Source organism: Nycticebus coucang, chromosome 1 (genome assembly GCF_027406575.1).
Source record: "Nycticebus coucang isolate mNycCou1 chromosome 1, mNycCou1.pri, whole genome shotgun sequence".
NCBI classification, from domain to species: Eukaryota; Metazoa; Chordata; class Mammalia; order Primates; family Lorisidae; genus Nycticebus; species Nycticebus coucang.
In genome coordinates, this window is record NC_069780.1 from 71,588,006 (window position 1) to 71,615,532 (window position 27,527).

Sequence of the window (27,527 nt, forward strand, 5' to 3'; positions counted from 1 at the left end):
AATCTATACATCTGGCCATTGTGTCTGAGTTTTCAGTATGCCCTCACACACACATCTGCTAACATTTAATGCAATGTCAGCACCCCTGACATTTTGGACCTGATAATTCTTTGTCCTGGGGCCTGTTCTGTGCATTATAGGATGTTTAACAACATCCCAGATGCCAGTAGCACCTCCTTGCACTTAAGACAATTAAAAGTATCATAAGACACTACCAAATGTCCCCTGGTGTGCAAAATTATTCCCAGTTGAGAAACATACATCTAATGTATCCTAGGTTGCTGGTATTAAGAAAGCAGAGATGGTGACTCTGATTAAATCCTAAATTTAAATTCTAGTGGGGATACAGACAGGTAGATCCTTAATGCACTTTCGATGATGGCAGTGCCCTAGTGATTACTAGGGGCAAGGAGCATGAGCCGATTCTCATTTTTTAAATTAAGGAGTTCACTGGGCTTTCAATAAGAAAATTCACAGGGTAATAAAAAAGTCATAGGCACAATTCCAAGCACAGTTAACTATTAGTCAACTTCCTTTATCCAAAGTTAAGATGGAAATAACTGCCTATGTGAAGTAAAAAAAAAAAAAAAATCCACTATATATGAATAGGATTCTCTTATAGAAATTCTAATAGTAGTAAAGACTTTGACCTTTTCAGAATCAAGATTATTGCCTTATTAAAAACTGCCAGTTCCTTTAACATTTACATGTTGCTAGCATCGTATTTGCAGACATTCAGATATTATACGGTATATGTACATGTATAGTGAGAGACATTCATAGATACTTTCAAACATGTAAGCTTTTTTAGCCCTACCATTAAGTTTTTCTACCTTGATACCCTCATAAGATTTAGGATTGGATCTAGTTTGATGAATGGAAACCTTTCCATGTCCCATGGGATCAGCTGATTCAAAGCAAATATCTTCACAATCTCTTTTCTATTAGAGAGAGTTGGGAAGAAGTGTACTGTGAAAAGATCCATCAGGCACATTACCTGTCCCAAGACAGGACTTCAGCGTAAGGAATAACCTGTCAACTTGCCTTTCTTTCAAAGCACTACATTCATCCAAGCACCTTTGGCATAATTAATGATTGTCAGGGCGTGGGAAGCCAATCAACGTGATGTTCATTTTCATCAACACAGCAGAAGTAATGCCCCAAGGGTGAGATGGAAATTACATTATGTTTTGAGAGAATTTTCTCTTTGCTGATTTCTGGAGTGGGTGGAATTCAAGACATACCTCCTCTTCCCTTTCAGTACATATGCTTTTAAAAGCCAAGCTAATCGCTGCCACCTATAATTTCCAGCAACGGACTCCATCGTTTCAAACTGAGCATTCTACCACTCACGGTGGGGACAAGAAGATCTGCTATTCATTGGAAGAGATCATTTAAAAAAATGAAAACCGAAGGCAACATACTCAGAGAGAAGGTCGTCTGTCCCTTATCTGATACGCTGAGTAAAAATGAAGGCTGGGCATTGTCACAGTCACCTATATCCAAGAACCTCAGACATTTCACATAAGGACTCTAAGAATTCTAAAAATGGCTAAATGCAGAATTCTAAAAATTGCTTCAATATTCATCCTCCCATTTAAGTTCACTTCATCGTTACTTTTAAGATTTTTGAAAAGCAATTTAGTGACATTGCTCTTCAATGAGATCCATGCAAATGTGTAACATTGTTTCTTCCTCTTTCCAGTATAATTCAAAACAGAATAGTGTCAGACTACACTGGGAAAGGTCTGGTTCCTTTTGCTTTGTTTGTTTTCAGTACAATTGGACGTAGCTTCAAAGGTCTGGTAATGCATCCATCCCCCCAAAAAACAAGAGTTTGGATCCCTAAGTTATTTGGCATAAAACAACTCATTCAGTCAAAACCATTTGTCACAAAAGTGGTAGTTGGGGTGGTTAATTCTCAGGTTTGCCTGAAGGGAACTCAAAGATGGGGACTTCCTTGGTGGTTAGGCTCCTGAAGGTCATGACCCACTGGCAGGTCATAAAATAAATTTAGTGAACCTTATCCAGTATTTTTTTAAAAGGATAAAATAAAATAGGACTGATTAGAAAATGTTGGAGGTGGTATATGTGTAAGGATTGTTTCAGTTACTCCTTCCTTCCCTCCCTTCCTTTCTTTTTCCATCATCATCATCATCACCTATCTACTTATAAACCAACTTATCTGTACATTATTTTACATTATCATTTAACACACACTACGCACACACATAAACAAACAGGTAAAATTTACTCTGGTTTTTTGTCAAAAAAGTTTGAAAGCTATGATTTCAGTACATTGGTCCACCTACTTTGTAATGACAAACTATCTTAAGACTCTAAGTCTATTAAAACCAAACCAAAACAAAGACAAATATCCATTTTCTAGTGTAGATTTAAAATTCCTTATTTTAGAAATCTCTTCAATCCCATTAAATGCAGCAATTTGAAAAAAAAAATTAGCTCAAGCTGGTTACCACCACAAGAGACTAAGAAAATCACTTCTTTGCTAGCGAACGGTGTATCAGGATCACTCGTAGTTCCTCAGTTGCACAAATAAAGGCAATCATGTTGGAATCCAGCTGTTTGCAAAAGGATTTAGAAAGTGTCATGGACATAGTCTGAGAGGCACAGAGCTAATAGCATCAACGTGAGAACATCAACCATGCAATCTGACAGGGAGGGGGCATCTTCTCTACCTTCATTCTAAGCAGAGAGGAGCTCTTCCAACTGATCAAAGGATTTCTTATAAATCAATGTATATGACTCCCCAAGACTCCAATAACTTAATAGAATCCGCAATATCATTTAGTTTGAGCCAGTCATGATTTCCCAAAGGTCTAACTGCAAGTTTATCTCAGTTCCCCAATCAAACAAAAATGACTTAAATGCATTCACAATGTGCTAAAAGCACACAAGATCCTCCTGGTTGGGGTATTTATGTATACACAAAAAATTGGTGTCTCGAAGTGGATGCCGTTTTCCTTAACTTCATTTCTTTTTGGTTATAACTTGTTCTAGTTAACTAGTATATGCCTGTGCCTCCCAGAAGAGGGGCTACCATTGCCGATAACAATCTGTTCATTTCATTTTTTTTATGTGGTAATTTTTTATTGTTTTCACTTTTTAGTAAAATAAATACTTGTTACTTAGTCTTGCCTCAAATTATAAATGATCTGTTCAGGATTAACAAGAAATGAATATTTTTAATTTATAAACCATTTTGCTTTGTAAGAAAACAATTTTGTATTTTATTTTTCATTATTATTATACAGCATTTAAGGATAATAAAACAGTCTTAAGGGTTCAAACTTGTGAAATATACCTGCGACAATTTATAAAAAGTGTATTAATTGAGGTACAATTTTTTTATACTAACATACACATATTCCAAACTTGAACTATTTAGTATTAACTCAGCCTTTTGCTTTGTTCTTTTTCTGTCCCTGCAACATGGCCCGACTTTGCAGAATAGTGGTTCTTAGCTGAGCATGACTTAGTAGAGTGGCCCCAGGAACAACCAGTTCCAACTGGCTGTCATAGAAGAAGGGGTGCAGTGGCATTCAGTCAGCCAAGAATTTTCTTTTAACTCTTAAAGTCTTTTCTCTGGCAATTTTATAGTACTTAAAAGAGCAAAGCCCTTTTAGAAATTTTGACCAGTTTGCTCTTATACAACCAAATAATTATATGAATTCACACAAATACAGTGGTGAAAAATGGGTGTAACTGAATCACCTCCCCCCAATTCATGAATCTTTCAACTGAGTGTCCCTGTGCCTAATTTCATTGAAGTTAAATTAATTCAGACTCACTCTCTAGTTCAGCATGAAGTAGTCAACCTCACAACCTGCTGGCAAGGAGTGGACTACCTACTTTGTCACAGAAACATCTTCTCATTCTGTATCTTGTCATGAAGGATGGTACAGGATCAGGGCTAGGCTGGGTAATCAGCTACTCTATCATACAGGCTAAAAACATTTAAAACAAATATTGAGGTTAACAATGGATGCAACTATGTAATGCGAGTTGTGAAAAGTCTATGGAGAACCTGTGTTTCATCAGGTATTAAGGATACTAAAGAAAAGAAAAAAAAATTTTTTTTTTTTTTTTTTTTTTTTTGAGACAGTCTCACTATGTCACCCTTGGTAGAGTGCCATGGCGTCACAGCTCACAGCAAACTCAAACTCTTGGGCTTAAGTGAGTCTCTTGCCTCAGCCTCCCAAGTAGCTGGAACTACAGGTGCCTGCCACAACGCCCAGCTATTTTTTTTTGTTGCAGTTATCATTGTTGTTTAGTTGGTCCCAGATGGGGTTTAAACCTGCCATCCTCGGTGCATGTGGCTGGCACTGTAACCACAGTGCTACAGGCGCCAAGCCCAAATAAAATATTTTTTAAAGTGATTGTGACATCCAGAAGACTACTGAAGGTAGGTGGGAGGTGGCATATTTAGCTGAAAAGTGGTCTGGAACCTGAGCCCACCAGGGGCAATGGTCATTTTATTTGGAACTACGTTTTTGATGGTTTGGTATTTAGTAGTGTTTCTAAGTACAGAAGACAAAGAAATTCTTTACTAAGCACTATTTCTATGAATGGAACAAAATAAAATCCCTCAGTATAAAAGATGCATTATTATGTACTAGCAAATATGAGCTCTTTCGATTGTCAATGTTACATATATATAATAAATATTTAAGAATTCTGTTGTAAATAATGGATGTTATTGTCTTACACAACATAATTTGATATAACATTTAGAAAATGCCATCATTAGCAGTTTTAGGATTGTAAATCACTTCTTCAGTGCCAGTACATGTATACAATAGCCTCTGAGCACATTTTGTAAGCATCTGTTAGAGTAATTTGCAGTTTTATTGGTGAATTCATAGTTTCCTGACATAGCTCTTTTATAAATAATGGTAGAGCAATTCTTGTGTGAAGTTAAATTTACCTTTCTGATGAAGGCATTCTCTTTCCTAAAAGAAATTCGAAATAATGGACTTGTTTGTTTTTTCAAATTCTAATTTCAAGTTCCATAATGCTGTAAGCCTTTTTTTTTTTTTACTAGATTGTGTTTTGTAGATGTTTTCTTGCAAGTATTCATTTAAATAGTTATTTTTAACTGATTAAGAAGAAAAATTAAATAAGATAAATATTGGGCAACATGCCATCAATAATTAACTGATTATTAAAGGGATATGCACAGATACCATCCACTATAAAAATACAATTAACTTTCTTTTCTTTGCCTTTCTTATCTTTATGCAGAGCCTCTCTGTTCCTATTAAGCTTTCAGGGCCCTTTATTTGGGCTTTAAAGATTAAACAAGAAAGAGTCAGATTAAGTTTTTAAAATGCAAGTGAGATCATGTCACTTTCCTGCTCAAAAACATTCCAGTGGTTCCTGGCATAGCAGCAATAAAAGCCTAAGTCCTTGGTATTCCCTAGGAGGCCCTAGAAGCTGCCTCTTCTCTTCTCTTCTCTCCAGCCTCCCCTCCCTTCCTGTGGTCACTTCCCCAACCAAGCTCCCAGGACACTGCATCACTGCTCCCTCTGCCTGATCACTCTTCCCCATACAACACAAAAGTACCTGCTACAGGTAGCTGCTTCAATTGCACCTTCTTGGGAGTCTTTCCCTAACCACCCTACGTGATGGCCCCTCTCCAAATTGCCCTTTGTCCTATTATTTTTTCTATGATGATGATGATGATTATATGTGTGCGTGTATATTTATATATATATTTCTTTTTTTTTAGAGACAGAGGCTCACTTAGTAGAGTGCTGTGGCATCACATCTCACAGCAACCTCCAGGTCTTGGGCTTAGGTGATTCTCTTGCCTCAGCCTCTTGAGTAGCTGGGACTACAGGCGCCCGCCACAACACCTGGCTACTTTTTTTTTTAATAGCAGTTTGGCCAGGGCCAGGTTTGAACCCACCACCCTCGGTATATGGGGCTGGCACCCTACTCACTGAGCCACAGGCACCACCTGATTATATTTTTTCGTTTTTAAATTTTTTGTTGTGACAGAGTCTCCCTTTGTCACCCTCAGTAGAGTGCCACGGAGTCATAGCTCATAGCAACATCAGATGTTGGGCTCAAGTGATTCTCTTGCCTCAGCCTCCCAAGTAGCTGGGACTACAGGTGCCTATAACAATGCCTGGCTATTTTTTTTTTTTTTTTTTTTTTAGAGAGATGGGGTCTTACTTGACTCAGTCTGGTCTTGAACTCCTGAGCTCAAACAATCCACTCGCCTCAGCCTCTCAGAGTGGTAGGAGTACAAGTGAGAGCCACTACACCAGCCATTTGTTTTTTCTTTATTGTCTGCTTCCCCCTCTAGGGTGTAAATCTCATAAGGATAGGGACTTTGTTTTGCTCACTGCTGTTCCTCAGGACCCAAGAAGTAAGTACCTGGCATATAAAAGCTGCTCAGCCTGTATGTGCTGAATGAATGAATGAACGTTCTTTTCACCCCAGTGTTACACACAGCCCACAACCTCCTCACACTGCTCATTAAATAGTTAAGGCTACTCAGATCATTTTATATTTAACTTTCACTTCACAACATTTCAGTTCTCTCTGACAATGATGGAGAAGAATGAGAATAATGTAAGGGGAAACACAACAAATCTGTCTGGAGCTAACAAGATCATTTTTTTTTCTAACTGAACTCCTCCATTAGGAAATTAAACACATACAAGAGAAATCTGCATGCTCATTACACTACTTGATATAACTTGAAAATACCCTTCACTAGCAGCTATACCTTTATTAATTATGCCTAAGTCAGCAATACTTATGAGACCAATGGTACAAATGCAATAATACAATGGACTGTTCCACTGAACACTTCATTCAGTTATTTATTTGAGACAGAGCCTCAAGCTGTCACCCTAGATAGAGTGTCATGGCATCACAGCTCACAGCAACCTCCAACTCCTGGGCTCAAGCGATTCTCCTGCCTCCGCCTCCCAAATAGCTGGGATTACAGGCGCCTACCACAACGCCTGGCTATTTTTTTTGTTTGCAGCTGTCACTGTTGTGTGGTGGCCCGGGCTGGATTCAAACTCGCCAGCTCAGGTGCATGTGGCTAGTGCCTTAGCCTCTTGAGCCATAGGCGCCAAGCAACACTTTATTTTTGACAAAATAGAGAAAATATTGTGCAGTTCTATAACAGCTGGTGCCCTGAGATAAATTTAATTCATTAATTTCCCTTATGTGGTTAAAAATAAGTAACCCATCCTCAAACATCAACAATTCCTTGAGTAAAATCAGTAAGTCTCCAAATTGAAATATGTCTTTAAATGACTGCGGTCATAGTTGTACTTCACATGAGATTTTCACAGCTCTTTATTAACAATCTTACAGGATGTATAACCTTAAAGTTTCTGCTAAAATGTGCTCGTTGTTACACAAGATGTTTAGAGGCCTTTGACAAAGACCTGTGTCTGACCACAATGAATATTAAGCTTATGGCCAATAATGCAAAACATCTTTGTTCCTTAATGTATTACTTCCTCTAATAAATGTAATTTTTCTTTTTACAAAAGTGTTTCATTTTCATTATAGAAAACTAGAAGAAACAATTGCAATCAGTGTAACTGGCTTATTGTACCCTCAATGAATCCCCAACAATAAAAAAAAAAAAAAAAAAAAAAAAAGAAAACTAGAAGAATATAGACGAATAGAAAAAGTCAAAACACAACCCTCAACCCGAGTTCCTATCACCACCCAAAGACAATTGCCATGAACATTGTGGTGAACTTACATTTTTCTTTTCCAATGCCTTTAAAAAAAAACATTAATTACTATGAAAGGCATGTAATCCAAGGCAAGTCTTAGTATGACACAAGTGATATTTTTAAAATACCACATTTTTGAGTGATAAAAGTAACAGTTGGGAGACAGACCAGTGTTTTAAAAATTAACATTTTTCATAAAAATGAAAAACAATTTGACCAAAAATAGCGTCAAAAATAACTCACATACCGAAACCATGCCTACATGTTAAAAACATTTGCGAGAGTACACATTTTTCTTTCTTCTAAGTAAACTTTCCCCTTGCTTTTCTTGGGGCAACTGCCTATACAGTACAAACAAAATTAGTGGGCAAAAAAATAATTGGGGTTAGTCATCTGGCCACAAAATGATTACCTAAAATTCACATAACCAATTAATTCCTGCCTCCATAGTCCACCAAAGACCAAAAGCCAGGATTTGGATCTAATCTTTTTTTGTAAATCATTCTACCTCTTGGCTACCCCACTCTCTAATTATCTTGTTTCCTGGACTCTTTCCAACTCCTAGAACACATCTGATTTCCCTGATAACCTCCTTCACCCCTTGCCCAGGACACTGTTCTCCACCTTTCAGTACCTCCACCATTCATGAATCTTTCAATTGAGCACCCCTGAGCCTAATTCCATTAAAGTTAAAAAAGAGGCAACTGATATGAGTGACTCATTCTTGGATATTTATGGAGAGAAACTAGATTCTGCAGCTGGGTGAGTCATTTTGGCTGGAAAGCCCCAATGGGATAAAGGTAACCTAGGGTGCACATAACAGAGGATGGGGAAATCATGAAGGCAGCAGGTGCCAATAAACACCGGACATTAAAACAGTATTCCTTAGTCCAAAGTACTTTGATAACTTAAGATGGGTTCTACTTGGCGAACAATGAAAATGGTAAAAAACTTGGGTTTTCCCAGCATTTTCATCTCTTCCAGCTGAAAACACCTCCATTCACTTTTAATGCTTTTAGTTGTACTATTCTTCTGAAGTCATATTTAAATATGGTTCTACCAAAGTAGATTTTGTCCAAAGCTCCAGGATATTCTCATGAAACTTCCAGAGAAATCTGGTGTCAACCATTCAGTACTAGACTATAAATGACAGTGGCTCCTTTGTTCATAATAAAAAGAATGTATTGATGTTTTCTGTTCATAAATATAGTTATTATAAAAAATGGAAGCTCATGAAATATAAGTAAAAAAATCACTTGAGATCCCAAATAAACTGAGAACACTAACATCTATATTTATTCTTTTTGATATTTTTTCCTATATGCACACATTTTTGCAAACCATGGTATTGCATTATTCACGTGAATTTGTAAACTGCTTTATATTCTCATGAACTGTATGAAAAATTAATGAGGTTTTCACAGCTCTTTATTAATAATCTTATAGCTTCTAGTTGGGGGACCTCACTGAAGGAAGATGGCTATGAGTTAGTACTTTATCTGTATTTTTAATAGTTCACTTATCCAGAGATTGTTCACCATGGCTCCAAATGTGCACATTTACATATATGTAAATGCAAATTCTCAAAAAAAAAAGTGATTTGCACACCCAAGTCTCTCTCACTTTACCTTTTTAATGTTTTGTTTTGTTTTTTTTTTGAGATGGAATCTTACTTTGTCACCCTCAGTAGAGTGCTATAACATCACAGCTCACAGCAACCTCAAACTCTTAGGCTCAAGCGATCCTCTTGCCTCAGCCTCCTGAGTAGGTGAGACTACAGGCACCTGCCACAACTCCAGGCTAGTTTTACTATTTTTAGTAGAGACAGGGTCTTGCTCTTGCTCAGTCTGAGCTCAGGAGATACACCTGGCTTGGCCTCCCATGCTAGGATTACAGGTGGAAACTAGCATGCCCGGCCACCTTTTTTAACTTTTAAAAATCATGTAAGTAATGCAAATTAATGAGAAAAAAACTGAACAAAAGATACAAACTGAAAAATAAAAGAACATCTCTCACTTCTGCCATTTTCTTCTAACCCTATCTTTTCCACTTGTCATTGGTAATCACTGTTCAGTTTAGCTATCTGTTCAGAACTTATCTACAAATGTGTATTATGTAAACATCAAATGTATTGTCTTTTTAAAAAACATAAATGGGATCATGTCACACTTGTTTTCTGTCCCCAAGTTTTCTTTATTTTAATCTAACAATGTCTTTGGCATCTTGTCAAATAAATTCCTACAGATCTTCTTTCTTTTTTAAATGGCTATGGAGTTTTCCGAGTATTCTGTGGTTTATTTCACTAATTTCCTCCCTATGGGAACTTAATTTATTTTCAGGTTTTCACGGGGCAAAGTGCATTTTTTGCCCATATAGCTTAATGAGTTACTTACTCAAATCCATTTGTAGGTTAAATTCCCAAAATGAGACATCAGTGTTCAAGTTTACAAAATAACACGGGACACTGTATTTCTTTTCTTTTTCTTTTTTTTGTACAGAGTTTCACTTTATCACCCTTGGTAGAATACTGCGGCATCACACAGTTCACGGCAACCTCCAACTCCTGGGCTTAGGTGATTCTCTTGCCTCAGCCTTCCCAGTAGCTGGGACTATAGGCGCTCGCCACAACACCTGGATATTTTTTTGTTGCAGTTTGGCCAGGGCTGGGTTTGAATATGCCACTCTTAGTATATGGGGCTGGCGTCCTACCCACTGAGCCACAGGCGCCACCCCCCAGGTTTTTTTTGTTTTTGAGACAGAGCCTCAAGCTGTCACCCTGGGTAGAGTGCCATGACATCACAGCTCACAGCAACCTCCAACTCCTGGGCTCAAGCGATTCTCCTGCTTCCGCTTCCTCCTCCCAAGTAGCTGGGACAACAGGTGCCCGCCACCAATGCCCAGCTATTTATTGGTTGCAGCCGTCATTGTTGTTTGGCGGGCCCGGGGCTAGATTCGAACCCACCAGCTCAGGTTTACGTGGCTGGTGTCTTAGGCACTTGAGCCACAGGCGCCAAGCCAGACACTGTATTTCTCTGTAACTAAGATAACTCATTTCTCATTTATGTTTTTAACAAGAGCATTTAATCTTAGTCTTTCCTCACATAAGCCTCACCATAGCTCACAGTAAAAAGGGAAGGAAAAGAATAGGATGAGAAAGCCAGTCGAAGCATTTGGAAGTGTAAGTGGCTAAGGGCAGAAACTGCTGTGCACAAGTGGTGATCTCCAACTGCAGTAGGGAGTTTCCTGTTTCTTGTAGAGCTGAGGAGACAGGCCTAAGACCAGGGAGGCATGCGGGCTGACAGCTGAAGAAAATGGTTTCTCTCTTGGTGAATAAGAAACAATTGGGAAGTGTCAGAAGATTTGTGGGATGTTTCCCAAGCAAGAGGGAAAAGCTATGTACAATTTTTTAATAATTTAAAAGAAAGATATTTCCATTTTATGGCTGCCCAAATTCCATAAAGATTTAGGCGTCAATTCACATCTATCTCAGTTTCACAAAAGTATTTACAAAAGACTCCTATGTGAACTTTTGCCCCATTTGGATCAAAATATAAAATTATTTTTCAATAAAATAGTTTACATTAAAAAATAAGATCATTTGGGGCAGTGCCTGTGGCTCAGTGAGTAGGACGCTGGCCCTACATACCAAGGGTGGCAGGTTTTAACCCGGCCCTGGTCAAACTCCAGCAAAAAAATAGCCGGGCATTGTGGTGGGTGCCTGTAGTCCCAGCTACTTGGGAGGCTGAGGCAAGAGAATCCCCTAAGCCCAAGAGCTGGAGGTTGCTGTGAGCTGTGATGCCACAGCACTCTACTGAGAACGACAATGTGAGACTCTGTTTCTAGAAAAAAAAAATAATAAGATCATTTCATAAAAGGTTTCTCTAAAATATCTGTTAGCTTTTCGCTCAACGCTTGTAGCTCAAGCAGCTAGGGTGCCAGCCACATACACCAGAGCTGGTGGGTTTGAATCCAGCTCAGGCCTGCCAAACAACAATGGTAACTACAACCAAAAAATAGCCAGGTGTGGTGGGTAGTCTTAGCTATTTGGAAGGCTGAGGCAAGAGAATCACTTAACCCAGGAGTTTGAGGTTGTTGTGAGCTATGACGCCATGGCACTCTACCCAAGGCGACTGCTTGAGGCTCTGTCTCCCCTCTCCCCCCCCAAAAAAAATCTGTTAGCTTTTCATTATTTTAAATTAATTAATCAATTCATTAATTTATTTATTTTGAGACAGTCTCAATGACTATGCAGTGTTGTCATCTCAGCTCACAGCAACTTCAAACTCTTGGGTTCAAGTGATCCTCCTGCCTTAGCCTTCCAAGTAGCTGGGACTACAGGTGCTCACCACAATGCCCAGCTAATTTTTCTATTTTTGGTAGAGATGGGGTCTCATTCTCACTTAGGCTGGCCATTTTTTTTTTTTTTTTTTTTTTTTTTATTGAGACAGAGTCTTACTCTGTTGCCCAGGCTAAAGTGCTGTGACATCAGCCCAGCTCAGGGCAACTACAAACTCTTGGGCTCAAGCCATCCTTTTGCCTCAGCCTCCTAAACAGATGGGACTACAGGCATTCGCTGCACGCCCAGCTAATTTTTTCAGTTTTTAGTAGAGACAGGGTCTTGTCTTGCTCAGGCTGGTCTCAAACTCCTGAGCAATCCTCCTGCCTTGGTCTCCCTTGGCACTGAGCCAAGCTTTTTAATATAAGGCTAATGACATAGGTAATTTTGTGACTGGGAAATTTATTACTGTATGTGAAAGTCACTTTGGGTTTTCACATTAATTTTAAAGTATTGGATTTTTACAAATCATCTAATGTCTTCTTATACCTCCATGTTCCACTTTCTGCCCACAGAAATAAACGCCCTGGCCTACAGCTTCTCTGGTGGTTGGTAGTTAGTTCTACATCTAAGGTAGAGAAAAGGGACCATGACAGCCCTGAAATCCTTCTCCAGTCAAGGTAAACCATTTCATTCTAAAAGGAGAGTTACTTCATGGTACAGTAGTCTTCCACAGTAGGACTTACTTTCAAAGTCCGAAAATGTTAAGTGGAAAATTCAGAAATAAACAATTCATAAGTCTATGCTTATGAGTAGCTTCTCTGTGTACTGTGATGAAATATTGCACCGTCCCACTTGGTCCTGGCTGGGACCTGAATCCTCCCTTAGTCCAGGGTATCCATGCTATACACATTAACTATTGTTAGTCACTGACGTCTGTGTCTGCTCCTGACATCCAGCCACCAACATCATCCAGGAGCACCCAAACGAGGTGATCCTTCTCCTGACATATCATCAGAATGCCAACAGTACCCTAATGCACAGCACAATGCCCACGTCATTCACCCGCCCCTGTATCTCACCACATAGGCACTGTATCATCTCATATCATCCCAGGAATAAGGGTAAGTATAGTACAAAAAGAAATTTTGAGAGAGAGAAAGAGCACATTTTCCTAATTTTTATTACAGCTAATTGTTATAATTGTTTTATTTCATTATAAGTTACTGCTATAAATCTCTAATTATGCATAATTTATAAATTAAACTTTATCATAGGTATTTATGTATAGGAAAAACTATTCATAAGGGGTCAGTATTATCCGATCCGTGGTACTAGGGGCCTTAGAAAATATCCCCCAAGGATAAGAGAAGGACTACTGTAGTCTGAGTACCACATTAGACAGAGAGACCATCTGAATTTGTAAGGGCTTTACTGTTTATCTTCTACACGTATTTGTGAATGGATCCATTTTAAACTGTGGTAAAAGACAGATCTGTATTATAATCGAAGTTTTATGAATGCGACTGTATCAGTCAAAGTTTAGGCTTTATCTTGAGAACAATAGGAAACCTTAGGGCTAGCAGTGACATGATGAGATCTGCCTTTTAAAGAGATGAATCTGATGGCAGGGATGGAGAGAAGGAATTGAAGGGGGTGACACTGGGAGACCAACCAGAGCTATTGCTGCAATCCAGAAAACTAGTAATGAAGAATTGAATAATGTTATCGGCAGCTGGAACAAAAAGAAAAGAATACAATTAGGAGAGATCTAGGAGGGAAGGCCAATGCAGAAGGACATGGTGACAAGACGTACAGCAGACACTACTGTCCCTTAGATCCCTCCATAATTATAGGATGCACATCCCAAATCCAAAAATCCAAAATCCAAAACTTTTTGAGCACCTATGTGATACTCAAAAGGAAACGTTCACTGGAGTATTTCAGGTTTCAGATTCTGAAATTTGGGATGCTCAGTTGATAGGCATAATACAAATACCCTGAAATCCAAAAGAATCCAAAATCTGAAACCTTTCTGCTCCCAAGCACTTCAGATAAAGGATACTCAACCTGTATCCCTTTGCCTTTACTACAATGCCTGACTCCCACTTCCAAGGGCATTTTCTGGCCAGTGAAGCCTATGTAGCCCACCTGTGGGGTAAACCATGCTCTAGATCAGGGGTCCTCAAACTTTTTAAACAGGGGGCCAGTTCACTGTCCCTCAGACCGCTGGAGGGCCGGACTGTAGTTTAAAAAAAAAAAAAAGCAAACAAATTCCTATGCGCACTGCACATTATCTTATTTTGAAGTAAAAAAACAAAACAGAAACAAATACAATATTTAAAATGAAGAACAAGTAAAGTTAAATCAACAAACTTATCAGTATTTCAATGGAAACTATAGGCCTGCTTTTGGCTAATGAGATGGTCAATGTCTGGTTCCATATTTGTCACTGCTAGTCTTAACAAGTGATGCAAGTGTGCATCAGTTAGTCCCGAGACTGAGAGGAGCGAGAGACAGAGAGAAGGAGGGGAGTCGGAGAGTGCGGCGCACATTCCACACATGCGCACTGTGGGCCGGGAACAGTCTGCTGCTAAGCAGGACAGGCAGCAGTGGCAAAAACACGGCGGGCCGGATAAATGTCCTCGGTGGGCCGCATATGGCCCGCGGGCCGTAGTTTGAGGACCCCTGACCTAGACTGACATTCCAATAACTACATTAAAGAAAGCCATGGTGTGATGTGGGTTGTCTTTCTTACCACAGAGAGGCACCCTTGTTTGGCCTACCTATAGGAATATAGAATGGATCTGTCTGAATGAAAATAGATGGTCTAGTTTGCCAGTAGAATGATTTTTCTTTTTTTTTCTACTCTGGTACCGGAGGGCAGTTGCTGCCCTGAAAAGGAATAAACACAAAGAAGAAATTGCATGAAATGAGAATATGTATTTTTGATAGCAAAGGAATGGAAGAACATATTGTATATATAGAAAAGACCTTCTAGATTGAATTAGCCAGCCCCAAACTGAAGCCAGGGTCACTACATTGCAATTTTCAAAAAAATGCTCTCCATCATCCATTACCTATACTCAAGAATTTGGCCTTTTATAGTACTACTCATTCTCAAGGCATCTGAACAGTCTTTGCAAAAATAAAAATGCAACCACAGGCATGGCTGAGGTCTTAGAAAGGGTATTTGGAACATTTTATGTGAACACATACAAATTTGCTCTGCTCAAAGGTAGACCCTAGGCCAAAGCCCAAGTGGCAAGGGTGCAGAGGTCCTCAAACTACAGCCCACGGGCCACATGAGGTGGTGTGATTATTTGTTCCCGGTTTCTTTTTTAACTTCAAAATAAGATAAGTGCAGTGTGCATAGGAATTTGTTCATAGTTTTTTTTTAAACTATATAGTCCAGCCCTCCAACAGTCTGAGGGACAGTGAACTGGACCCCTGTTTAAAAAGTTTGAGGACCTCTGGAACCTGTGCTTGAGAAATAAAGTCCTTGACCTGGGTTTTAGAATGCCTTTTGGATGCTATCATCTCCCACCAAGCACAAACATGAAAGTGTTGATAATTATGTTTGATACTAAGTGACTCAATCCATGAGCCATATGGGCAGGGGTTGGCAAAACAATCAGGTTTTTTTCCCCTTTATCTTTGTGGCTTTCTATAGATACCTCTGGTGAGGCATCTAAACTGGATATAAATTTCTTTTTGGAAAAATTACCAACCCCAAAGATCTGTGCCAGTATTTTAGCGTAGAGACCAGCAATTTAATCTAATTAGTTAAATTTCTGAGAAGGGCTAACTCTGACACAAGTTGACAGTGCCTGATGAAAAGACCTTTCCCTACAAATAGTTCTTAACCTTTTGACTGTGAACAATGCCCAGAGACTTCAAACGAGATGTTCATGTGGTGTGGTGGAATGATGCTGGGAGGCACGTTCCATTTCTGAGTGCTCTGCAGTCAAGGGTTAATAAAGAGCTCTCCTTTGGAATATACTGATGCTCCAAAGACCAAACGAGGCTAGTGGAGGACAGATGTGAGTACACAATTTTTAGCCTCAGACAACATTATCTAGATGAGGAAAATCTCTAACTATGAAACTTTGTCCCTCTAGTATAAACAGCTGCTGCACAGACTACAGCTTATTGACTGGAAGTACATCAAAGAAATGCTACAAGCAGTGTGAAATAGTTTTCAGATTTGGAACACAACAGAAATAAGATCCATCAACCTGCAGGTCATCAGTTTAGGGTAACCAGTTAGTGTTACAAATGGATTTAGTTCTGCAAACTAAAAGTTGCATAATTGAAAGAGTACTGTCATCATCCTCCTTGTAAGAGTCTGAAGCCAATGTGCACTCCTGTTGATGGCCTGAAGGTGCTCACTTGGCATTTAGACCTACCTAGTTGTAAATAAGCCAATTAGCAAATGTACAAATACTGTTCCAGGTACACAGCTAGATGAATTTTCAGAAAATTAAAATTCCTCATGAACGTAATCATCAGATAAAGAAACTGAAGATCCCAGATTCCTAGAAGCCCTTCTCGCACCCCTCTTGGTCCCTACAGTAGCCCTAGTATCTTTCAAGAACTACTTATGGTGACTCTCAAAGAGGGCAAAAAATTTCAGGGGTGAAGCCCCTGGACTAGACTCTGATATTTCCCCTATATCAATATATAATTTGGGTGCTAAAGAGAAGAAAGGAACGTGGGCTGCAGTTATAGTGCCATTGCAGATGGTAGGACTTTTGAAACAGAGGTAATACTAAAGCATCTTGGAGACCTGCTAATCTCTTTCCACAGAAAACTGGGTTAGGACTAAACTCAATTGCTCTTGCATCCCAGTCTAGAGCTGTTTTGTTTGCACTGCTGACCAGATCGCCACGAAATTCAGCATTACTTGTTTTATTTAACAGAACAGTTTTAACACAGCTTTGTAAAACTATTTCTGTGGACCCAGATAAACCATTACAAACTAAAAGAAACATTCCAACTGACTGAAATTATCAGATATCAAAGCATGAAAGGAAGACAGAAAACACAGAGATGGCAGAGTATATAATTAGAATTACATTAATAAACAGTACTTATAAATTCTTTAAAGTCTCCTACTTAAGGGACTACTTTTTATTTCCTAACTAAAAGAAAGAAGCCCGTCATAACATTTGAAATGCCAACTGCTCAGGATACACGTGAGCAAACACTGTGGAGATGTGCTCCTTTTGTTCACTGTCTGGTGACACATCATCTGACTCAGTAGGTAGCATGACAGGGCAAAAAGAAGGAAAATGTACCATGTAGTTCTGGGTTTGAATTCGTGTGCTGCCATTTACCAAATATACAACTTGGGACAAGTTATTAAATCTCTCGGAACCTCCATATATTCCTTTGCAAATTGTGGACAATTCCTTTGTCTCAACGAGTTGTTTTCAGAATTAAAAATGAGTTGGCATGTGTCCTGTACCTAACAATTTAGTAGATTCTTGATAACTGTTAGCTTCCTTCTCTGTACAAAATGAATTTGTTTTATCAAAAAGCTTAACAGGAGTTCAAGACCAACCTCAGCAAGAGTGAGACCCTTTCTCTACTAAAAATAAAAAAACTAGCTGGGCATTGTAGCAGGGACCTGTGGACTAGGTCCTCAGGAGGCTGAGGCAGGAGGATCACTTAAGTGCAGGAGTTTGAGGTTGCTGTGAGCTGTGATGACACCATAGCACTCTACCCACAGTGACAGAATAAGACTCTGTCTCATTTAAAAAAAAAAAAATGGGAGGTCTAGGTTGAGTGCTTTGAGGTTTCTCCATAATACTATTCAGCCATTAAAAAAAATGAAGACTTTACATCTTTCGTATTAACCTGGATGGACGTGGAAGACATTATTCTTAGTAAAGCATCACAAAAATGGAGAAGCATGAATCCTATGTACTCAATCTTGATATGAGGACAATTAATGACAATTAAGGTTATGGGGGGGGAAGCAGAAAGAGGGATGGAGGGAGGAGGGTGGGGCCTTAGTGTGTGTCACACTTTATGGGGGCAAGACATGATTGCAAGAGGGACTTTACCTAACAATTGCAATCAGTGTAACTGGCTTATTGTACCCTCAATGAATCCCCAACAATAAAAAAATAAATTTAAAAAAAAAAAAAAAAAAAAGGCAGCTTAAGTTACAAAACGATACACAACCAACACCCAATGTTCTATTGTTTATCTATGACTTAGTCTGAATTTAAAAAAGAATCTGCTGTGTTTGAGAAAGGATTGAAGGAAATACTTTGCTATAACCCAGGACAGCTTTGTATCTCTCTCTCTCTGTCTCTCTCTCAGTATGAGTTGGGAAGTCTTAACACAAAGGAAGGTGACATGCACACATTAAGATGTTATCTTTTAAGCCAACTATCTTAAAGAGGTCATTCATATCAGGAGCATGTCAGGCTGAGAGTTGCAGGTGGCACTCTAATGTAAGGCGTCATTTATTAAGGTTTCAGAAAAGTATATGACATACTATATTAGATTGATAGGCAGAGCAGAGAGAAGAAAATGGACCAAGAATAGGCCTGGGGACAAGGAAGACAATTCCAAACCAGCCTTCTGATCTAACATCAAATCTTGATTGGTATACCAAGTCCTGAAAGGAACTCCATTTTCCCCCTGCCTACCAAAAGAATCTTGTTTTTGTGAAGGATGCTGAAGTTCTTCTTTTCTTGTTATGTTAAAGACAACAAAAAAAAGAGTTTTTCTTTAAGGCAAGCTAGAAAATAATGGGGGTAGGGTTTTACAAATATAATTGCTGATGTGTTTAACTCCAGGCTCCAAATGAAATAACAAACAGAAGGATTGGTGACTCCAAACACTATGAAAGAATGCCATGGAGACCCACATTTTCCTTCACACCCGCTCTGGTTGTGTTTTTGTTTTTTGGCTTAAAAAACAGCAAACATACTGGGACTTCAAAATCATAATAACACAGAATTGAAGCTCCACATTGTTGAAAAGCAGTACTGGGATATAAATTTTTCTCTTAATAGCCTTTGCTTACAGAAAGATGACGGGGAAACATACACAGCTGCAGATACACTCGTAATAGGTCTACTCTTACAGAACGCCCGAGTCTCCTGGAAAACACCTCACCACACAATCTCTCTTCTATTGATGAAAATCTTGTACCAAGTGAGACAACCATAAATTATACAAAGTACATTAAATTATACACGGTTTGTAATTTCTATCTCTCCCGTAATAGGAAGGCTCTTATTTCTTTTGTAAAATCACCACCAGTAACACTACCACCCAGAGTGCACTCAGTAATCTATTTATGGCTTTAAAAATATTCTTCCCTGGGCGGTGCCTGTGGCTCAAAGGAACAGGAGGCTGGCCCCATATGCTGGACGTGGCGGGTTCAAACCCAGCCCCAGTCAAAACTGCAAAAAAAAAAAAAAAGAATATTCTGTCCCCACTTCCCTCCAGCAGAAAGTGACAGCATTTTTTAATCTCATCATTTTACTAAGGATTCCTGATGTTACCTTTTTCTAAGGCAGTGGTTCTCAACCTTCCTAATGCCGTGAACCTTTAATACAGTTCCTCATGTTGCGGTGACCCCCAACCATAAAATTATTTTCATTGCTACTTCATGATTGGGGGTCGCCACAACATGAGGGGGGTCACCACAACATAAACGGTTGCGGCATTAGGAAGGTTGAGAACCATTGGTCTAAGGCATTCGCAGCAAATGAATTTTTTTTTTTTTTTCCAGTTTTGGCCAGGGCTGGGATTGAACCCCCGGTTTATGGGGCCGGCGCTCTACTCCTTGAGCCACAGGGACCGCCCAGCGAGTGAAGATTTCAGGTCTTAGCTCCTGGGCATTCTTTGGTTCTTGGGAAAGTCAGTCTAGAAATACTGGCAACAATCAAGGCCAGGCCACCGTGAAGCTCCATGTTTATTCTGTTTCTCTGGCATGGTGGCAGCTGTGAGTTTTCAGATACCATCTGCTGAAGGCAAATGTGCTATTCTCAATCTCTGCACAGCCCACAGTTCTACCAACCTCTCCCTATTTTGTTGTCTCCCCTCACTGCTGGCTCCATTCTCCAACAGGCCAACCACAACACACTGACTGTCCCGTGGCTCCCCTTGGCCCCAGCAGCTGCTGTGCCTTAAAGGATACTTCCATCTGGCACCTCCCCTGCCCAGTGGTCTTACTCTGAAGGTGTTTGGAAGAGAGTGTCATTACTGATAGTTGGTATAGATTAGAATTATGAACCAATATAGAGCATACTGTTGAAGCAATGCTATGTATTTGCAGCACTTACAAGGGATTTGGAACTAGGCAGATTCAACCTCATTAAAAATGGCCGGGTGCAGTGGCTCACACCTGCAATCCTAGCACTCTGGGAGGCCGAGGCAGGTGAATTGCCTGAGCTCATGAGTTTGAGACTAGCCTGAGCCAGAGCAAGACCTCATCTCTAAAAAATAGCCAGGCATTGTGGCAGGTACCTATAGTCCCAGCTACTTGGGAGGCTGAGGCAAGAGGATCACTTGAGCCCAAGAGTTTGAGGTTGCTGTGAGCTGTGATGCCACAGCATTCTACCAAGGGTGACAAAGTGAGACTCTGTCTCCAAAAAATAAATAAGTAAATAAATTTAAAAAATAAAAATAGTCTCTTGGGTGGCGCCTGTGGCTCAGTGAGTACGGCGCCGGCCCCATATACGAGGGTGGCGGGTTCAAACCCAGCCTCGGCTGAACTGCAACCAAAACATAGCCGGGCGTTGTGGCGGGTGCCTATAGTCCCAGCTGCTTGGGAGGCTGAGGCAGGAGAATCACGGAAGCCCACGAGCTAGAGGTTGCTGTGAGTCCTGTGACATCATGGCACTCTACCAAAAGCGGTAAAGTGAGACTCTGTCTCTACCAAAAAAATAAATAAATAAATAAATAAAATAAAATAAAATAAAAATAGTCTCTACTAATTGGGAATCTGAGATAATTCTCTGGGCTGACATTTACATTTACATTGTTCGTGGAAAGAATAAGTTTGCTAAGTAAATAAAGGGTAGAAATAATATTTTAATGGTAACATTTTAAATTATGTAAGAGAAGATTTCTAAGGATTTTGAGACTTTCATTTATATACTAACAAGGAATTATTTTCTACCTGGTCACTAAAGATGGCCATCTCCTTTCTAGCTTCCACACTTCTGCACAGCCAATATCATTCCCTAAGTCCACTTGCTTAGAGCAAAGCTAATTAGCTTCCCAAACCAGTCAATCCACCCTTTGTCTGTTTCTCACAACTGCCCTCCTTTGCTCTCTAATCCAGACCATCAGTGCTGCCTTCAAACTAGAAAATTGCCACTGGGCTCCTGTCCCTTATGCTACCCAATACCCTCACCCCATACTCTCCAATGGTTCAGCAATCCACTACCCAACTCGTTTTCCAAAATTTTCTCTAAGAATACAAGACTTTTATGCCCCAGAACCATAATACTCTCATATGCAGCTTTGACTTCCCTACCCTCAGCACTGCGTGTAGCAGAGTACTAAAATAAATACAGGTCCACAGTATCTATCCAAAACCCTTGACATCAGATGTGTTTTGGGATTCATGCTAATTTCTGGATTTCAAGATGATAACATTATACGTAACATCCCAGTGGGCCTGGAACAACACTTTGTAATCAAGTACATTGATATTTCTATAACAGAATATATAAATTTCACCCTTGTTAAAACACATAAAGGCTATAAAGAGCTTCCTAGTAGGTTCTGCCACAAAATGGTTTATTCAAAAAATTTTGATTGGAAGGACTTTTGGGATTGCAGAATTGTGACTAAGTGATGAAAACCTATAGTAGGTATATAATGGTGCCTTTTATCACTGTCTAGACTTGAAAGACATAAATTTTCTTTAAGTCTCCATACTGCTAACTTTGGTTAATTTAGACTGGTCTTCTCCACATTAGTCCAAAGTATTGAGGCTTTCCTTACCTAAGTCTTCACATTATGAGAATGTCATTATCACAAGATTATCCCTATCAATTTGAATTTTTCTAATATTACTTCTATTCTTAAAGCATTTCGCTTTGCTTATTAAAAATTAAAAGTACCCTTTTTAGCTGTTTATTTTAGAAAATATAACCACAGTCATTTTGCTTTTCTCTGTCTCAAGAAAGCCTTTGTTGAAATATAGTAGATTATCCTTTAGCAGAGTGGATTTACACTTTAAAAATTTCAGTTATTGAAGCCAGTAGATGATCTAATACATACTCACATAAGAAAAAAACTCAAAATCAATTCAAGGTGGGGCACAACTATAAGAGGGACTTAATCTAACAAATGCAAGCAGTATAACCTAATTCTTTGTACCCTCCATGAACCCCAAACAATAAAAAAAAAAACACACAAAAACACATAAATTTTATTCTTAAAAAAAAAAAAAAAATCACAGTTATTTTCACTGTGTCCCCAAAATAAGAGTTAAGCTATCTAAGTGTGAGTCTTCTAACATGTAACATAAATCTTTTAAGCAAATCACAGATACACCCACACACACAGTTAAACATGTATTGAAATCACTCTTTCGAATTTTAACCCTTTTTTAACTATGGCCAAACATTAAGCCAGCAACACAGGGTGTGTATATACATCATGGGATGCTCGCTGTGTGGGTCACAGCACTTTCACAGGCCAATTCCCAGGCAGTTATTTTGACATTAGAAAGTCACAATCTAGTGTGGCCCCTGTGGCTCAAGGAGTAGGGCGCCAGTCCCATATGCCAGAGGTGGCGGGTTCTAAACCTAGCCCCGGCCAAAAACCACAAAAAAAAAAAAAAAAAAAAGAAAGTCACAATCTATTAACTTAACAGCAGTGCAATAATTTTGGGACCAGAGAGATGGCTATTCAAAATGACACTGTGGGAAGTAAACATTGAGTACGAAGACATAAACTAAGCAGAATTTCCTTCCACCTCTAGAACCAGCCATTGTGTAATGTATTTTTGTGTAAGCATGTTATTTTGTAGGTGAATAGAAAAGCCCCGCCTGCAAAGCTAAAAAACATGCAGGTATCTGCACTCTCCAGCTGAATGTGTGGAGAGAAGGAGAGATGGATTTGCCATCACAAGAATAAAGAACAAAAAGATGTCCTTCCCCAACTGTGGTCACAAACCACTTCCAACGACTTCTGACACCCAGAGCCAGTATTTCAGATATTACTTGATTCTTTCTGTACTGCAAATTAATAAGATCTCCAGTACCCTGTGATACAGGGCTCCTTCGGTGTGGGGGATACCCAGTTTTTATTCTTTAAGGGAATGTGGGCTTAACAACCCTGTGGTGAGCCCCACCTGCACACACACGGGCTTGGTCTTCCCCTCTGCTCTCCTGGACAAAAGGATGTCAATGGAGGCCACCAGATGCTTCTGGGATTCTGGGAACGAAGATAACAACTGTAGGAAGTTTCCCAGCTGCTGAATTGAGGGAGGGAGTAGTGTGGGGCGTGGGGAGTGAGTGTGGACTCCCAGTGCAGTGGTTCTCAAATGTTTTTATTTCTTAGTAACACACACAAGCCCTGAAGGATGGCCATGCTGTTGATAAGGGGGCAAATCCTTTCTTTTGCTAAAGAAGAGGTTAATGAAAAAGGAAGAATGGTTAAGAAAGTATGTATTGATGGCTGAGATAGTAAAAAGGAGCATTAGATGGATATATGTAGATACCATGGCTAAGAACATAGACAGAATCTAGGTGGTAAGATTTTCTTTAAAAGCTGTGCTGCTTCCATGGAAATCAAAGTGGTCCTGTGGCAGCCCACACCCCCCTGGGGTCATTACATGCCCTCCCCAATATTCTCAGCTGCTGGCCTGACATATTGACTTCATCTAAAGCAAATTATTTTCAGGTCATGCTTGGCTATTTTAAAGAAAAATAAATTCACTATGTGGACAAAATACCAGCAGGTAAAGAACAATGAACGATTAAAGCAAAAATGAAGGGTGTATTACTGTCTATGTTTTATTTTAAAACACTTTTAGAGCTGTTTCTCCCACCTCTAAAACCTACCATTATGTGAATACCTACAACACAGAAGCTGAAAGAATCTGAAAATTCACACACTTCAGAAAAGTAATTCTTAAGCAACCAATAGGAGAAACATCAATAATGTTTCCATACCTGGAGCAGATACTCTTCCATGAAGCACAGATTCACTGGGCAGCAGATCTTTTGAATTAGAGGTGAATGGTGATTGTCTAAATGTATCTTCTGAAAAGAAAGGGCTGGGGTGGGGGAGGAGGAGTTAGGTTTAGTAAATTGAAGTTATTTAAGACACCCAGAGCATCTGGCCCCAAATACATACATATGCAATATTGGATAAGTTGTTGTTGTAAATGGTGTTTAGAGAATATAAGAAGATTATGTTTAAAATGGAGAAAGAGAAAAGACATTACATCAGACAAGTGCCATCTGTACATTCTGCCTATTGGTTTTATATTTGGGGTGAATATATAAAACATCCATCTTTGAAACACTGAGCCCTGGAGGGAGCAGCCCAGAGGAGGGCAACTAAGCAGCACCCTTGCTCTGCACCATCTGTGAGTGTGCTGTGCCTGGGAAGAATCAGAAAGGGACTGTCTGTGGATTTTCCCAGGTGGAGATGGAACTGCCCTCCAAATGGCTCACTCATATTCATCACATGGCCCCCTCAAGGACCAAGACCATCACATGAGAAGGACAGACAGCTGGAGTCAAGGATTGCTACACTGAAGGAAACTTCTCATTGGTCCCCACAGAAACTGAACCTGCAACCTAGAATTCTGTTGGTTCTGAAAAAGTTAAAACTAGAAAATGCAGCTATCAGAAGGTAGCCCAGGAAGCACCTTTATTTAACATGAAAGGGAAGCCCTGATCTGAGTGACCCAGCTAGAACCAGAACCAGGGCAACCAGACATCCTGTTAGGGCTTCCCCTTATGCTACAGCCACAGTGAACACAAAGGTTTGGATGCTTTTAATTAGAGGATTCTACCTCAGTCACAGCAGCCATCTTCTGGACCTCTAAAATAAACCGTAAATAAGTATTGCAATCACATGTGAGAATCTTGGAGCCGACTCATCAGAATCAACCCAGAAACGGAAAGCTCTGTTTACAACTGAGGCAATTCAACTGCAGGAACTGGGTACCCAAGTGACAGCCGGTAACATAGCTCAGAGATACAGAACAGCAGGAAGCCACCACCACTCTGAGGCTGGAAGGACAGAATGGGAAGGTAAATTGAATCCTGAGGCCACCTGATGGGAGCTGGAGCCCCAGAGACACTGCTGCTGTGGAGGTGGGAGGGAGGGGGAATTACCCCCCACACACACCTTTGGCAGGCCCCACCCCACCTCCCTTTGGGGCCTCTGCATGGCCAAGCCTTTCCAGAAGGCGGGAAACGCAGCCTGGAGGGATCTCTCCGAGGCAAAACAACACTTCAGGGGAAGAACACATCTTTAAAGCACAACGCCTAGGACTCTCCAACACAAGGCTATAGTTACTAGTATTAACTATTAGAAGGGAATATTGAGATGAAAATGGAGGAGATATGTGTTAGAGACAGGATTATATATATAGCCTCATTTATAGAGGTAGGGCCTTGCTCTGTCAGCCAGGCTGGAGTACAGTAGCCCCATAATATCTCATTGCAGGCTCCAATTCCTGACCTTAAGCCTCCTCCTGTCTCAGTCTCCTGAACAGTTGGAACTACAGGCATGAGTTACCACACCTGGATACATATTGGGTGTCCATAAAGTTCGTGTGCAATTTAAAATAGCTGTTGGCTATTTTATATACTTTTAGGTCAAGCACAGGGTCTCACACCTATAATCCCAGAATTCAAGGAGGCCAAGGAAGGAGGATCAGGAGGCCAGACGTTCAAGACCAGTTGGGCAACATAGTGAGGACTTGCTTCTATAACATGATTTTTTTTTTTTAATTAATTGACTGTGGTGGCATGCACCTGTAGTCCCAGTTACTTGGGAGGCTGAATTGGAAGGATTGTTTGGGCCCAGGTGGGAGGCTGCAGTGAGTTACAATTGCACTACTGCATTCCAGCCTGGATGACACAGCAAGACGCTCGCTTTAAAAAAACAAAAGTCAATATATATATATATAATACATAAGATATTAAATTAAAAATATTTTAAAAATACAAATAGTTTTGTATGACTTAAGCTAGACTTAATGCAACTTTATATGGCATGGCTTTTGTTTAGATCTTAAACCCAAGAAATTTAACTAAGCTTAAAAAATGAACCAGCTCTCAGCCAGTAGGAAATGAGAAGTGGATAGAAGGGAAGGGTTGGATACCTTGTTGTTTTATACAAACATCTCCTAACTCATAAGGAATAGAAATTCTTTAAAAGATAAGGCAGTGTAGCGAGGTGGCTAAGTTCAAGCAATCGGAAGTAAGCGGCTCCATCAGTAACAGTTATGTGACCTTGCACACTATTTAACTTTTCTGGGCCTTCATTTCTTGTTTACAAAGTGGCATGTTAGCAGTATCCGCACCTCACAGAGAAGGTGTGAGGATTAAGTAAGAGAGGTGCTGGACTGTGTTTTGCAGACTGCCTGGCAAACGGTAAGTGATCCACAAATATGAGCTGTTTTTTAAATTTGTATCTCTGTGTAGCCCAAAAGGAAGCTTAAGTTAATCAAATATTCCATACAAGTTAACACAAAGTGTAGTCTCCTTTATATAAAATCCTTTACAAAATGAATGAAGTAAGGGCCACTTTGATTTTGAAGGGTTAGCTGCAGGGGGTGGGGTAGAGACTTAGGCTAATTTTCAACCCTTTCATAAAGAAAACTGCTAAGGATCAAAGAACTCTGAAGGAAGTAGAGGCCTTGGAGGGTTACTGATGAAACAAGGGTGTACGACTTTTCAATTCCCACATCTTTAGCTCTAAAGCTTATGCACATGGTGACAGTGACATCCTGGTGACTTCAGTGGACAGTTCACATGGGAAACACCGTAGGTAGAAGGCTCTTGGGCACAAGATAAAGGTCAGTGAAAAGGCCTTCCTCTGACTATGACTCTGGCTATAGAAATTACCTTGAAATCTGAGAATTAGTGGGGCTCATGGAAATGTTTGTATTGCAATGTACAGCCTTCCATTTGGGAATAGCAAGAGTCCCCGAAAGGATATTTAGAGATATTATTGCCATAAGAAATGTGCAGTGCCTTCATTAGCTCAGTTTTACAGTGACTCTTTAGTGAACGCTCACAACCTGCCAGGCACTGGGAACATAATGGCCAAGGACACTGGCTATGGTGAGATGAACTGCAAGGTGGCTGATGCTGTAGAGGAGAAGCACGCAGTGGCTAAAGTGGGCAGCAAGGCCTGGCGGGCTTGCAGAAGACAAGGCATGCAGCAGAGCAGCAGCCTGTGCGGGACACAGTGACGCTGATGGCCAGTGCTACAAGCCAGCAGATACGTATGCAGCTGCAAGAGGAGTCTAAAAGAGAGGGCAGGCAGAAGACCACAGG

General features: G+C 40.0%; 2 protein-coding genes across 8 annotated transcripts in view; one reads left to right on the forward strand and one right to left on the reverse strand.

The window, feature by feature from the left end:
* Positions 1 to 27,527, forward strand: part of C1H4orf51 (chromosome 1 C4orf51 homolog) — a 162,010-nt gene that overhangs the window by 101,644 nt on the left and 32,839 nt on the right. For 2 of the 3 annotated variants that reach the window (XR_008378632.1, XR_008378648.1), the window contains one exon: positions 12,588 to 12,692. The exons of the other annotated variant lie outside the window; for it this stretch is intronic. The gene's annotated coding sequence lies outside the window, so the exon portion shown is untranslated. The remainder of the gene's footprint in view (positions 1 to 12,587; positions 12,693 to 27,527) is intronic. 3 annotated transcript variants of the gene reach the window in all.
* The window catches only part of ZNF827 (zinc finger protein 827), a 192,825-nt gene that overhangs the window by 39,138 nt on the left and 126,160 nt on the right, over positions 1 to 27,527 (reverse strand). For all 5 annotated transcript variants that reach the window (XM_053582211.1, XM_053582206.1, XM_053582210.1 and 2 more), the window contains exon 8: positions 24,177 to 24,280. In XM_053582211.1, coding sequence (XP_053438186.1) covers positions 24,177 to 24,280 — 104 coding nt within the window. The remainder of the gene's footprint in view (positions 1 to 24,176; positions 24,281 to 27,527) is intronic.